This window comes from Mesoplodon densirostris, chromosome 19 (genome assembly GCF_025265405.1).
Source record: "Mesoplodon densirostris isolate mMesDen1 chromosome 19, mMesDen1 primary haplotype, whole genome shotgun sequence".
NCBI classification, from domain to species: Eukaryota; Metazoa; Chordata; class Mammalia; order Artiodactyla; family Ziphiidae; genus Mesoplodon; species Mesoplodon densirostris.
This window is the reverse complement of record NC_082679.1, coordinates 13553786-13566476: the sequence shown is the minus strand read 5'-3', so window position 1 is coordinate 13566476 and position 12691 is coordinate 13553786. Positions and strand designations below refer to the sequence as shown.

Sequence of the window (12691 nt, the reverse complement as noted above, 5' to 3'; positions counted from 1 at the left end):
AGTCCCTGGGGTCAGTTTTGGGGGAGAAGTAGGCATGCCTGTGTGTACTCATTGCTGACTGGGTTCTAGTTTGGAGCCAGGCCAGTGCTTAGCAATGGGAACAGAATGCTGAGCAGAAGTGGCCCTGGCCCTGCCTGTCAGCCTGGGGCAGAGGCCACAAACTGGCCGATGTGCTCTGAAGATGCTCTTGCAAGCATTTTAAAAAGAGAGCTCTCACGTGAAAGTCTGAATTTTATCCTCTGTCAGAAAACCAAGAGCTCTGGCCACGTGGAGGCCAAATTCCCACACGGCAACAGTCAGCAGGTGCTATGGGGCTGCTCCACATTAGAAAGTGCAGGGGTGCCTTCGTCCTGGCCATAGTCCCCACCCATCTCTTGCCTACACTGACCTGCTTCACTCCCTGCCGTTACCTGCCTGGTCTTTGAGCTGTGGCCTGTGGCCCTGAGGATTCCTCCACAGTCAGTCAACAAGGCTTGACCCAGGGCCTGGCCAAGGTACCCTTAGAAGCATATCTTGGGGGAACCTCAGGCAGGAGTGGGATCACACTGGGAGGGGAGGCTGGGAGGAGATTCTGAGGGACCATCTCAGTCAGGACTGCCTGTGAGTGACAAAACCATCTCAAACGGATTTAGCAAAATGGAAAGCTGTGGGTCCCTAGAATTTTCCCCTTGTAGTCTTCAGTCAGGCAGGTGCTCCCCTGGTCAGAGCAGACATGACCCTGGCAACTCGAGGACACATCTCCCTGCCTATGAGCCCTACTGTTTTACTGAATATTTTGGTTGAAGTCTCAGGGTTGACTGTGACTGGCTCAGCTTGGGTCCTGTGCCCGCTCCTGAACCAATTACTGTGTCCGGACTCTTGCTGATGAGGCTACCTGGTCATGCTCCATGGACTGAAGTAGGGGAGAGGGGGTTCTCCAGAGGAACCCAGGGGAAGGAGGGGGGTTAGCAAAAAAGAAGGGGATAGATGCTGGGTGGGCAGAACCCCTCAGAGGGCTCCCTGGGTGAGGAGTGCATAGGGTCCGGCAGGCTGGGTATCAGCGAAGGTGTTCAGGGCCCAAGGATTCCGGGAGCGAAGAGGCAAAGGCAGAAGCAGGGCCGTCCCGCTGTGGGTGTCCCTCGAGCACTGGCCGTGCTGCACAGCTCAGCCCTGCTGCCCCTTCCCCACCGCAGGTGGACATCTGGTCTCTGGGGGTGATGGTGATCGAGATGGTGGATGGGGAGCCCCCCTACTTCAATGAGCCGCCCCTCAAAGCCATGAAGATGATTCGGGACAACCTGCCACCCCGACTGAAGAACCTGCACAAGGTGGGCCCTTCCCGCAGGCGGCAGGCAGGTGGGGGTGGGGGGACAGGGCTCCACCCAGCCCCGAGCCCAAGCAGAGCGCTGGGTGCGAGCCGCACTGGGGTGTGGATGGCTCCCTCCCAAGGTGGCGCTTGCTGTGTGCTGGGTCACCCCCGTGTCCCCCAGGCCTCAAGTGTCTGTGTAAGCTCTGTGCCCTCACCACCCCACATCCCAGAGGTTGTGCTTAGGCTGGCCTGGCTAGACGCACACAGCATAGCCAGGTCCAGGAGAGGGGCCTTCGTGGTGGAGGAATTGCCTGGTGAGAAAGGGACCCTGCTGCCAGGGTCCTGCCGAACCTTGGAAATGGGGAGGGAATGAGCCCCTGGGGCCAAGCTCCTGGGACCTCTTTGCCCCCTCCTTAGGCAGTAGGTGTTGTCAGCCCATTTGACAGAGGAGGAAACTGAGGCCCCACAGCGAGTGAGCAGTGGAGCTGGCTCTCAGACCCCCTGACCCTCTCGTCCTCCTCCTGACAGGTGTCGCCGTCCCTGAAGGGCTTCCTGGACCGCCTGCTGGTGCGTGACCCGGCACAGCGGGCCACGGCGGCTGAGCTGCTCAAGCACCCATTCCTGGCCAAAGCGGGCCCGCCCGCCAGCATCGTGCCCCTCATGCGCCAGAACCGCACCAGATGAGGCCCAGCGCCCTGACCCTGAACCAAAGAGCCCCTTGGGTCACCCCTGCCCTGCCAGAGGCCAGTGGAGGGCCGGCCCCTGCCCCTCCCAGCCCAGGAGACACTCTGTATGGCACTGCCCTCCTTGCTGGGGGGTGTGCGGGACCCTACTACTGAACTGCCGTTTTGATTTTGTGACTTTTAAAAAAACGCAGGGACTTGTGGGAGCACACGAGGCTCCCAGGACCCGCCAACCCTCTGGGACAGGCCCACCCCAGTGTTGTCCTGTCTCCAAGGAGGACGGGCGGCCTTCCCATCACTGGAAATCTGCAGTGGGGGCCGCCAGGGGTGGAGACAACACTACGAAAGAGGTGTGTGTGCATGTGTGTGTGTGTGTGTGTGTGTGTGCACACGCATGTGTGCATGTAGAAGGTCCAGCTCCTCTGTCCTCCAGCCTGCGAGTGCGTGTCTCTGAGACCTCGCCTGATCCACAGCCCCTCCCCCCTGAGCCATTGCGGGGGTCGATCATGAATGTCTGAAGAGTGGCCTTTTCCCTTTGCCCCACACCCCTCTCTGTGGCTGGATGCAGAGACGGGGGTCAGGGCTTCCCGCCCACCCCCAGCCTCTGCAGAACATGACTACTGCACCTGGAACAGCCTCCTCTTTTCTAGAAGTCTATTTATATTGTCATTTTATAACACTCTAGCCCCCATCTGGGGACGGATGGTCCCTGTCCCGCGGGGTGGCACCGGGGACAGGACCACTGCTTGAAGAATCAGGTTCCTGCCCCCTCAGCGCAGCCCCGCCCACCCCTCCCTCAACTTAGTTTTACAATTAAACCAGTTTCTTGTTTTGTGTGTGTGCAGTGTGCATAGAGGCCCCCCAACCGCCGTCCAGGCCGTCTTGGGGGGAGAATTGATGGGGAGGGGCTCTAGGGTTGGGAGGGAGGCCTGGCTGACCCCAGGATTCCAGCCCAGTTCAGGGCCAGGGCCGTGTCTGTGGGTGGGCGGGAGTTCCCGGTCCAAGCAGCCAGTTACAGGGCTGGATTGATGCCCCCCAGGCCTGGAAGCGGCCAGTTTACCAGTCCATGTGCCATGATGACCAGTTTGCCAAATCTGCAGTTTGCTGGAAACCTATTTTAAAGGTGGTCTGGAGTGCGTTCAGTGGGTAGGAACTGATCCTTGGTGAGCTGATGTTAGGAAACTGGTCAACAGGCAGATGGGCTGCTGGGGCGTCGGCTAAGACAGATGGACCTGGAGCTCCCAGCCTCAGAAATATTCCACTGGCCATGTCCTGCCCTCCAGGCTGAGGCTGGGTCTCAGGGAGAGGAGAAAATCCGGCCGACAGGAGACGGCGCTGCTTCTGCATTTTGGGCAGTGACTGCCCCAGGCCAGTGTGGGCTCGGCGTGTGTCCTTCCCAGCACCCTGGGAGGTGTCGGGGCAGCAGCAGCCTCCTGGGGACACTGAGAGACCAAGGAGGGGACCCCCTTCCCAGAGCCCTCCGGAGTCACCGGCACCAGGGACCTCAGTCTGGTTTGTGGGCTGGAAGTGTGTGGAGAGGAGCCAGAGAATCCGACCTAGTCCTGCCTCGTCCCCATTGTCAGCCCCCACCCCACAGCACCCCTCTCCACAGGCCCTGAGTCCCCCAGGGATCTGGGCACTGTTTCTGTGACAGCCTGGCCAAGTACACACATGATCTAGATGGATAAACACAGATTTAAAGCATAGTGCAGGACGTCCCTGGTGGCGCAGTGGTTAAGAATCTGCCTGCCAGTGCAGGGGACACAGGTTTGAGCCCTGGTCCGGGAAGATCCCACATGCCGCGGAGCAGCTAAGCAGGTGCGCCACGACTACTGAGCCTGCGCTCTAAAGCCCGTGCTCTGCAGCAAGAGAAGCCACCGCAGTGAGAAGCCTCATTCTGATGCCCCCTCAAGTTTGAGAACCACTGAGATCTATAGTTGCTCTCAGTAAGAGGCCAAGGAGTGGGGGACTCAGTCCTGCCCAGTTAGCAAGGTCCCAGCTTCCTTCCATCTTGCTGCTCCTCCATCCTAGGATTGTTACCTCTCCCACGTGAATAGGAGGACACACCCCTTCCTTTTAAAGGATGTGACCCCGAAGCTTTCACCATTGCCTCTTTGGCCTGAGCTTAGTCACGTGGCCACACCCAGCAGCAAAGGAGGTTGGGAAATGTAGTCTTTATTCTGGGCGACTCTGTGTCTAATTAAAACTTCTATTACTGGGACTTCCTTGGCGGTCCAGTGGTTAAGACTCCACGCTCCCAATGCAGGGGACACGGGTTCGATCCCTGGTCGGGGAACTAATATCCCACATGCTGCATGGAAAAGCCACAAAAACAAAAAAACACTTAGGTAGAATCGTGATCCTCCATCCCTGCTATTCACTACATTCGCCAGGCTTCACCCCAGAGAACCCAGAGGCAGGCCCAAGTGTATGCAGGAGCAAATTGATGGGGGAAATAAGATTGTTTAATAATAGTGCTGAGGAAATTGGTTCATTTTATGAAGAAAAAGAAAACAATCCCTACAGACTACAAGGAAAGGGAACCCGAGATCAGTGCTATGCAGGACAGTAGCCACTAGCCACATGTGCCTATTTACTTTTAAATTAAATGAAATAAAATTAAGCATTTGGTCCCACAGTTGCACTAGCCACGTTTCACACGTTCAATTGCTGCTTCTGGCCAGCGGCTGAGGATTAGACAGTAGAAATACGAAAACCTTCTATTATCTCAGTTCTGTTTTGACAGTATTTTTCTCTAGCTGGATTAAATATCACCGTGGGGACTTCACTGGTGGTCCAGTGGTCAAGAATCCGCCTTCCAATGCAGGGGACGTGGGTTTGTTCCATGATCGGGGTACTAAGATCCCACATGCCACAGGGCAACTAAGCCTGCACGCCGCAACTTAAGATCCCGTATGCTGCAATGAAGATCCCACGTGCCGCAACTAAGACCCGACGCAGCCAAATAAATAAATAAACAAATACTAAAAAAAAAAAAAAAAAAAAAACGCCGTGAAAGGTAAACTATAAAGTTGATAGAGGAAAATAATTGATGAGCTAGGGGCAGAGAAGGACTTATGAAAACTCCCCCAAAGAAACAAATTATGAAGAAAAAAATCAATTTGATTATACCAAATTAAAAGGCCAACAGGGATGTGCGCAGGTGCTCAAACCCATTAGTAATCAGAGAAAAGCAAATTCAGCGATGAGCTGTCATATTAACAGTACGAATCTGGTAAAAATTAAAGTCTGGCTTAGTCAGATGAAGGGCTGCACATACGTATCTCTCAGTAATTCCGCTCCTGGGTGACTTTCCAAAGAAATTATCCCTCTGGACCATGCAGTATTTATGCAGGATCTGAGGGCGCAAGGCAAGGGCTCCTGTGAAGCCATCAGGAGCCAGGTACCAAGTGTGCCCATGGGAATGTGGAGCCAAGCCAACCAAGTCTGTAAATCAAAACTGGTGGACGTAAAAGAATAGTCCTCATTTGGCAAGACCAAAAAAAGAGACTCATTTACGGAACAGAATGGCTTGCAGTGAGGAGAATGGAAGAAGGAGTGGGCTAAAGGGAAAGAATGAGAGAGGGGTCTTGGGAGGAATAAAGGCCTTGAAGGCCATGCTGAAGGTCTGTTCTGTGAGCAAAGGGCAACCCCCTTTGGTGCGGATTGGAGTCTGGTCATAGGTATATAAAATGAGAATTATCCAGGCAATTCTAACATGCAGCCAGGATTGAGAATGGCAGTTTATCTGCCACAGTAAGTCATTGGTGACCTCAAACTCGTGCCTGCCTCCTGCCAACGCCCCACAACGAGAAGGGCCCTGGAATCATCTCACACCTTCCCCCATTTCACAGATGTGGAGACTGAGGTCCATGGAGGGGAAGGGCCTGCCCAGGGTCACACATCCTACGAGGGCCAGGCCTGAAGTCCGGGGTCCCTCACTGGCTTTCTGAGCCAGGCCTCAGGCTGGGCTGTGGGGCTGCAACAGTGAGCAGGACAGATCTGGTCCAGGAGGCTCCAACTCCGATGCCCCAGGACCAGGCAGGTGACACTGGGGACTGGGGAAGTGGCCACACACTTCGAAGGTCAGTCACTTCTCAGGGCTCCTTGGCCTTGCGGGGGTTTGGTCCAATGATGCAAAATGTTCTGATTTTCCTCAAGAGATCTTCATTTTCATGTGAAAGCTCTTGAATCTCAAAGGTAGGCAACTTATGAAAAACATTTAACAATATCATGTGGGCCAGGCAAAATCAAGGGAATAGTTAACATTCATCAAAACCTTACTGTGTCCAGCGCTTTGCTGAGCTCCTAGTTTTACCTCATTTAATCCTATAGTGGGTTAGTGTCCCCTCCCCACCCCCACCCCCTCAAAAAAACCAGACGTGTCCCCGTGGAACCTGTAACTGACCTTATTTGGAAAAAGGGTCTTTGCAGATGTGATTAAGGACCTTGAGGTGAGGTCATCCTGGCTTATCTGGGTGGGCCCTAAATCCAGTGACAAATGTCCTTATAAGAGAAAAGCAGAGGTAGACTTGACACCCAGAGAAGACCTTGTGAAGACAGGCAGAGATTAGAGTCCTGTGGCCACGAGCAAAACCGTACTGGGAGCCACTAGAAGCAGGAAGAGGCAAAGAAGTCTTCTCCCTCTAACGCTCTAGAGGGAGCAAGTCCTTGCTGACACCTTGATTTCAGACTTCGGCTTCCAGAACTGTGAGAGAATACATTTCTGCTGTTTTAAGCAACCCAGTGTGTGACAATTCACTATGGCAGCCCCAGGAAACTAACACAACCCTCCTAGCAGCCCTCCGAGGAAGTACCTTCCTTGTCCCATTTTATAGCTGGGAGACTGAGGAACAGAGACTTGAAGTCACCAGCCTGAGGTCACACAGCAAGAAAGTGGTAGAGGCAGGGTTCAAAGCCATCACCATGCCACAGCCTCCTGAAGACTGAGCAGGACCTCCCTTTACAACCACACCTGAGGGACCACAGGTCTCAACAGGAAAGGGTCAACCTCTGTCTTCCAGGGCCACCAGTCAACTCAACTAGGCCAGACCCCAAAAAAGGAGACTCCGGAAGAGAGATGGCCACTCCAGGAGAAGACTGAGAGGTGTTAGGCCTAGGGAGACAAAATGGGGCAGCAAATAGGGTCCTGGCCTGTCATTTGGGGAGGTCAGGACCCCTCACAGCCTTTCCCCAGATGACCAAAGGCATCTACAGAAGTTTGGGGACCACTGGATTAAACAGAGTTAAACTCTCTGTCCCTTTCTTCCTCCATCCCTCTCTTCCCCACAGCTTTATCCTCGACTTTCTGTCTCCCTCTGTCTTTCTTATTCTATCATTTAGTCTTATTTAGTGTTTGAACAGGTAACTGAAGCCCATGGCACAAAATATAGAAGATTCCAAAGGGAATAAATTGCAAAGTCAACCTCCCTTCCTCTGCATCCCCAGCCTCTCGGTCCCCGTCCCCAGAGCCAGCCACTGATGCAAGTTTCTTGTATCTGCTTTCAGAAATGTATGCATATACCAGGAAATACCTACGTGCATATACTGATATATGTTCCACTTTGCGCAAATGTTAGCATACTGTACACATCCTTCTACACCTTGTTTTTTTTGCGACCTAACAATGTATTCTAGTGGTTGATCCCAGTTGGTACATAAAAAGCAGCCTCGCTCCTGTTAATGGCTGGGTAGTATTCCGTGATGCATATGAACCTTGATTCACTGAAACAGCCTCTGTGGATGGACGAATTCAGGACGTTCAGCCTGTGGCTGTTTGCTGTTCTAAACAATGTCACAGGAGAGACCTCGCACGTACTTTCTATTTGGCAAATTTATGTGGTGTGCGTACGCCTCGCCTCCCCTGCCTGCCCCTGGACTCCCACCTGCCCTCTGTCCCAGGTAATGTTTTGTGGGTATCTCTGACCCTCTGGATCCTTCCCTGGATCTGATCAACTCCATCCCAGTCCCCATAAGCATCTCTCTTTTTGTCTGCCTGCTTCAGCCTCTCTAGATCTCTCTACCTCTCTTTCCTTCTGTCTTCATCGTCATCACTCTGTCTCGATGTCTCTTTGTTTTCCCCCTAACCAGCGTCCCTCCTCCGCCTCCTCTCCTCCCACCCCTTCTCATTTCCTTCCTTCCACCCCAACTCATCCCCACCTCTCTGTCGCCCCCTACAGGGTGAAGCTGGTTCAACACATATCGCCTCCTCAGAGCCCAGTGGTTTATATTTGGGGGATGCGGCACCCAACCTAGCACACCTTTCTCCCACCCTCACCCCACACCTGACCTGGCTGGGCTCTCCCATCCCCTGCAGCCCTGGTGGAGAAGCCACCATCTGCTCCTCCAAGCCCTGATGCCCGCCCTCCAGGACATCCCCCCCTTTCTTTCTCTGTACCAGCAGGACTGGGCCCTGGGATGCGCCGATGCTCCCGGGGGTGATACTGGTTTTGCAGCAGGAGCCGTGGGAGCTAGACTTGCGCAGGTTGGATGTGGTTCTTGGGCTGGACAGAGCCTCATCCTCCTGTTCGGGACCAGCCTTCTCGCCCTCCCTGCTCAGCACATAGAGCAACCAGTCAGTGTCAACCCTGAGCTGAGGACAAATAATAAACAAACCCACCCAAGGCCCTGCCCCAGTGAGGTTGACATTCTCACTGGGTGACACAGTTCATGACCCAGTGAACATACCCATGTACTCACAGGTATTTACAAACCACACTCAGTTCAAGAAAGAAAGAACAGGGTGTGGCAGGGGGTGGAAAATTGACCTGGTTGGGGAGGGCCCAAGTTGCTTTATATGAACCAATAGGGAACAATTACCGAAATGTATTGTTAGGTAGAATAAAGCAGGAAGGGTGTGTGCCTTATGAAGAGATGACATTTGAATGGAGATGAAGGCATCCACTGGAGGCGTTGAGTGGAAGGCCTTGTAGGCAGAAGGGGCAGCATGTGCAAAGGTCCTGAGGTGAGAAGGAAGTTGGAGGGTCAAGGCCCACAAAAATATGGGACTCACAGTGGGTGAGGAGGAAAGCGTGGGCCACCTCAAGTAGCACTGTGGGGAGGAGAAGATAGCCCCATTTTATAGACTAAGCTTTGGAAAGAAGGAAAGTCCTTTGTCCAAGGACACACGGAGTAAGGGTGAGGACTGTTGAGCTCAGGCAGCCTTCTGCTTCTCACCACCAAGATCCCAGATCTGCAGCAGCATCACCTCGCGGGTGAGTGCAGGGGTGTGGAGCCCAGAAGCCTGCATTTAACAAGCCCTCCAGAGGATTCCAACACACGATCTTTTTTTTTTTTTTTTCCTGTTCTGACACACAAACTTGAGAACCACTGAACCAGGCTCTCCTGCCTCCCCCAATTTTGCTCTTGCCCTATGAGGGATCCCTGTCCATTGTGGGTTGACTGATGGTCCCCCCAAAAGATATGTTCACATCCTAATCCCTGGAACCTGTGAGTGCTACCTTTTTTTGGAAAGAGGGTCTTTGTAGCTATAATTAGGTTGGGGACCTTGAGATGAGATCATCCTGGATTATCCGGAAGAGCCCTAAATTCAATGTGTCCTTATAAGAGTGAGACAGAGGGAAATTTGAGAGCAAAGGAGGCAATGTGACCATGGAGGCAGAGACTGGAGTGATTCGACCACAAACCAAGGAATGCCGGCTGCCACCAGGAGCTGGGAGAAGCGAGGAAGCCTTCTCTCCAAGAGCCTCTGGAGTGAGAGCTGCCTGCCAACTTGATTTCAGACTTTTAGCTTCTAGAAGCATGAGAGAATACATTTCTGTTGTTTAAGCCACCAAGCGTGTGCTAATTAGTCACAGCAGCCCTAGGAGATGAATCCACTGTCTGATGGGGCAGACCGAGCAGCAGACTCCAGCCTGACTTCCCACCTCGGACAGAAGACTGAGCCCACCCAGGCTTCCCTGTCACTGTGCCTGGCACTGGCTTCATCCTGTCATTTTCCCGAGAGCTCTGAGTCTTCTTATGAGTGGAATTCAGAGCTGCTGGGATGTAAAGAGAGGAGCAGGGGTGGGGTTGAGGTGCACTGGGACCAGCTCAATGACTTAGAAATGGGGCTGCAAACTAGAATCTGATCTGGGGCAGGGGGTGGTCTGAGGAGCCGGGAGGGGTTTCAGGGAGAGCAGAGCCATGGTCAGATGGCTGGTGAAAAGGATCATGATGCTGGGAGTTGGACACTAGCATGAGGAGCTTGGACCCTAACCTGGGGCACCCTCCCATCCCTGGGGATGCAGACTCTGGGGCCAGACAGCGGGGGTTCAAATCCCAGCTCTGCCACTTTCTGGCTGTGTGACCTTGGGCAGGACACGTCACCTCTCTGTGCCTCAGTTTCTTCATCTGTGAAATAGGTTTAATGATAATACCTACCTTAGAGGGTGCATTTGATTAACAGACATAGAGCACATAGTGCCAGGCACACAGTAAGTGCTCCATTATTGCTATTGTTTGTTTGTTTTGTTTTGTTGCGGCCTGTGGGATCTTTGTTTCCCAACCAGGGACTGAACCCCGGCCCTCGGCAGTGAGAGCTTGGAGTCCTAACCACTGGACCGCCAGGGAACTCACATCACCCCTTTAGATGTCCAGTATTGACACCTGAGACAGAACACTTGATTTCCTGCCCACTCTTCCCCCTCAATCCGTTCTGACCTCGTTTTCCCCTCTCTGCAAATGGTGCCACCTTCTTCTGCCCATTGCTCAACCCTCAAGTCCAATCAAGCCTTTCCTCTCTGTCAAATCAGCAAAGATATTAAATGTGTCCTCGACCAGTCACTCTATGGCCCCACCCTGGTCCTGCCCACCCCCATCTCCTTCCTCATTGTTTCCTTGCCCCCTCCCTGCCCTCACTCAGCCAGAGATCAATTAATTCATCACTTCCCAGCTAAATGCTTCCCCATAGTTTCACTTTGCATTTATTACACTTAGATAAATCCTACAAAGCTGCCCCCCCCATCCTCTCTCTGATCTCATCTCCCTGCATTCCCTCCATTCCAGCCACACTGGCCTCCCTCCTGTTCCCCAAATGCACCATGCCTGGTCCCACCTCAGGGCCTTTGCACTTGCTGTTCCCTCTTCTTCAGGTCTCTGCTCAAATGTCACCTCCTCCGAGAAGACCTCCCTGACCACCTCAGCTAAAACAGGCTTCCCACCCACTGCTCTTCCCTGTCATCACAACCTTTTTTCACCATCAAAGCATTCCATGCTGCTTGTCAATTAGTTACTTGTTGAACTGTTGAAGCCTGTCCCTCCTCCCACGAGGAAGCTCCATGGGGACAGGAATCTATCTGTTCTTTCACCATTATATCCCTAATGCAGAGGGCTTGGCCACTGTGGATGCTTAATAAGTATTTGTTAAAAGAATAAAAGGTAGGGCCTCCCTGGTGGCGCAGTGGTTGAGAGTCCACCTGCCGATGCAGGGGACACGGGTTCGTGCCCCGATCCCGGAGGATCCCACATGCCGCGGAGCGGCTGGGCCCGCGAGCCATGGCCGCGGGGCCTGTGTGTCCGGAGCCTGTGCTCCGCAACGGGAGAGGCCACAGCAGTGAGAGGCCCGCGTACAGCAAAAAAAAAAAAAAAAAAAAAAAAAAAAAAAAAAAAGAATAAAAGGTAGAAAGGACAATGGGAAGTTATGGATCCTTGTTTTCTTCATATATATTTTTTGTTCACACAAATAGTAAGCTATGAGGTCCACTATTCTAGATCTGGCCTTTTTCACTCAATAGGCTTGTTGCTATTTCCTTGTTTGTACGTGGTGAGAGTTACCATATCCTTTTTGCTTTGTTTCTTATTGAGGTATAATTTACACACAAGAAAATACACCCATTTTAATGGTACAGTTTGATGAGTTTTGGCAAATGTATACACCCATATAACTACCACCACAATTAAGATAGAACTTTTGGATTCAACACCCATTTATGATAAAAACCCTGCAGAAAGTAGGCATAGAGGGATCTTTCCTCAACATAATAAAGGCCATATATGACAAACCCACAGCCAACATTGTCCTCAGTGGTGAAAAACTGAAACCATTTCCACTAAGATCAGGAACAAGACAAGGCTGCCCACACTCACCACTCTTATTCAACATAGTTTTGTAAGTTTTAGCCACAGCAATCAGAGAAGAAAAGGAAATAAAAGGAATCCAAATTGGAAAAGAAGAAGTAAAGCTGTCACTGTTTGCAGATGACATGATACTATACATAGAGAATCCTAAAGATGCTACCGAAAAACTACTAGAGCTAATCAATGAATTTGGTAAAGTAGCAGGATACAAAATTAATGTACAGAAATCTCTGGCATTCCTGTACACTAATGATGAAAAATCTGAAAATGAAATCAAGAAAACACTCCCCTTTACCATCGCAACAAAAAGAATAAAATATCTAGGAATAAACCTACCTAAGGAGACAAAAGACCTGTATGCAGAAAATTATAAGACACTGATGAAAGAAATTAAAGATGATACAAATAGATGGAGAGATATACCATGCTCCTGGATTGGAAGAATCAATATTGTGAAAATGACTCTACTACCCAAAGCAATCTACAGATTTAATGCAATCCCTATCAAACTACCACTGGCATTTTTCACAGAACTAGAACAAAAAATTTCAAAATTTGTTTGGAAAAACAAAAGGCCCCGAATAGCCAAAGCAATCTTGAGAACGAAAAACGGAGCTGGAGGAATCAGGCTCCCTGACTTCAG

At 51.8% G+C, this 12691-nt stretch overlaps 1 protein-coding gene across 3 annotated transcripts in view; it reads left to right on the top strand.

The window, feature by feature from the left end:
* PAK4 (p21 (RAC1) activated kinase 4) overlaps positions 1-2803 on the top strand; it is a 46500-nt gene extending 43697 nt beyond the window's left edge. For all 3 annotated transcript variants that reach the window (XM_060084185.1, XM_060084186.1, XM_060084184.1), the window contains 2 exons: positions 1173-1307; positions 1817-2803. In XM_060084185.1, the coding sequence (XP_059940168.1) occupies positions 1173-1307; positions 1817-1972 (291 nt within the window). In that variant the 3' untranslated portion in view covers positions 1973-2803. The remainder of the gene's footprint in view (positions 1-1172; positions 1308-1816) is intronic.
* The last annotated feature ends 9888 nt before the right edge of the window (positions 2804-12691 follow it).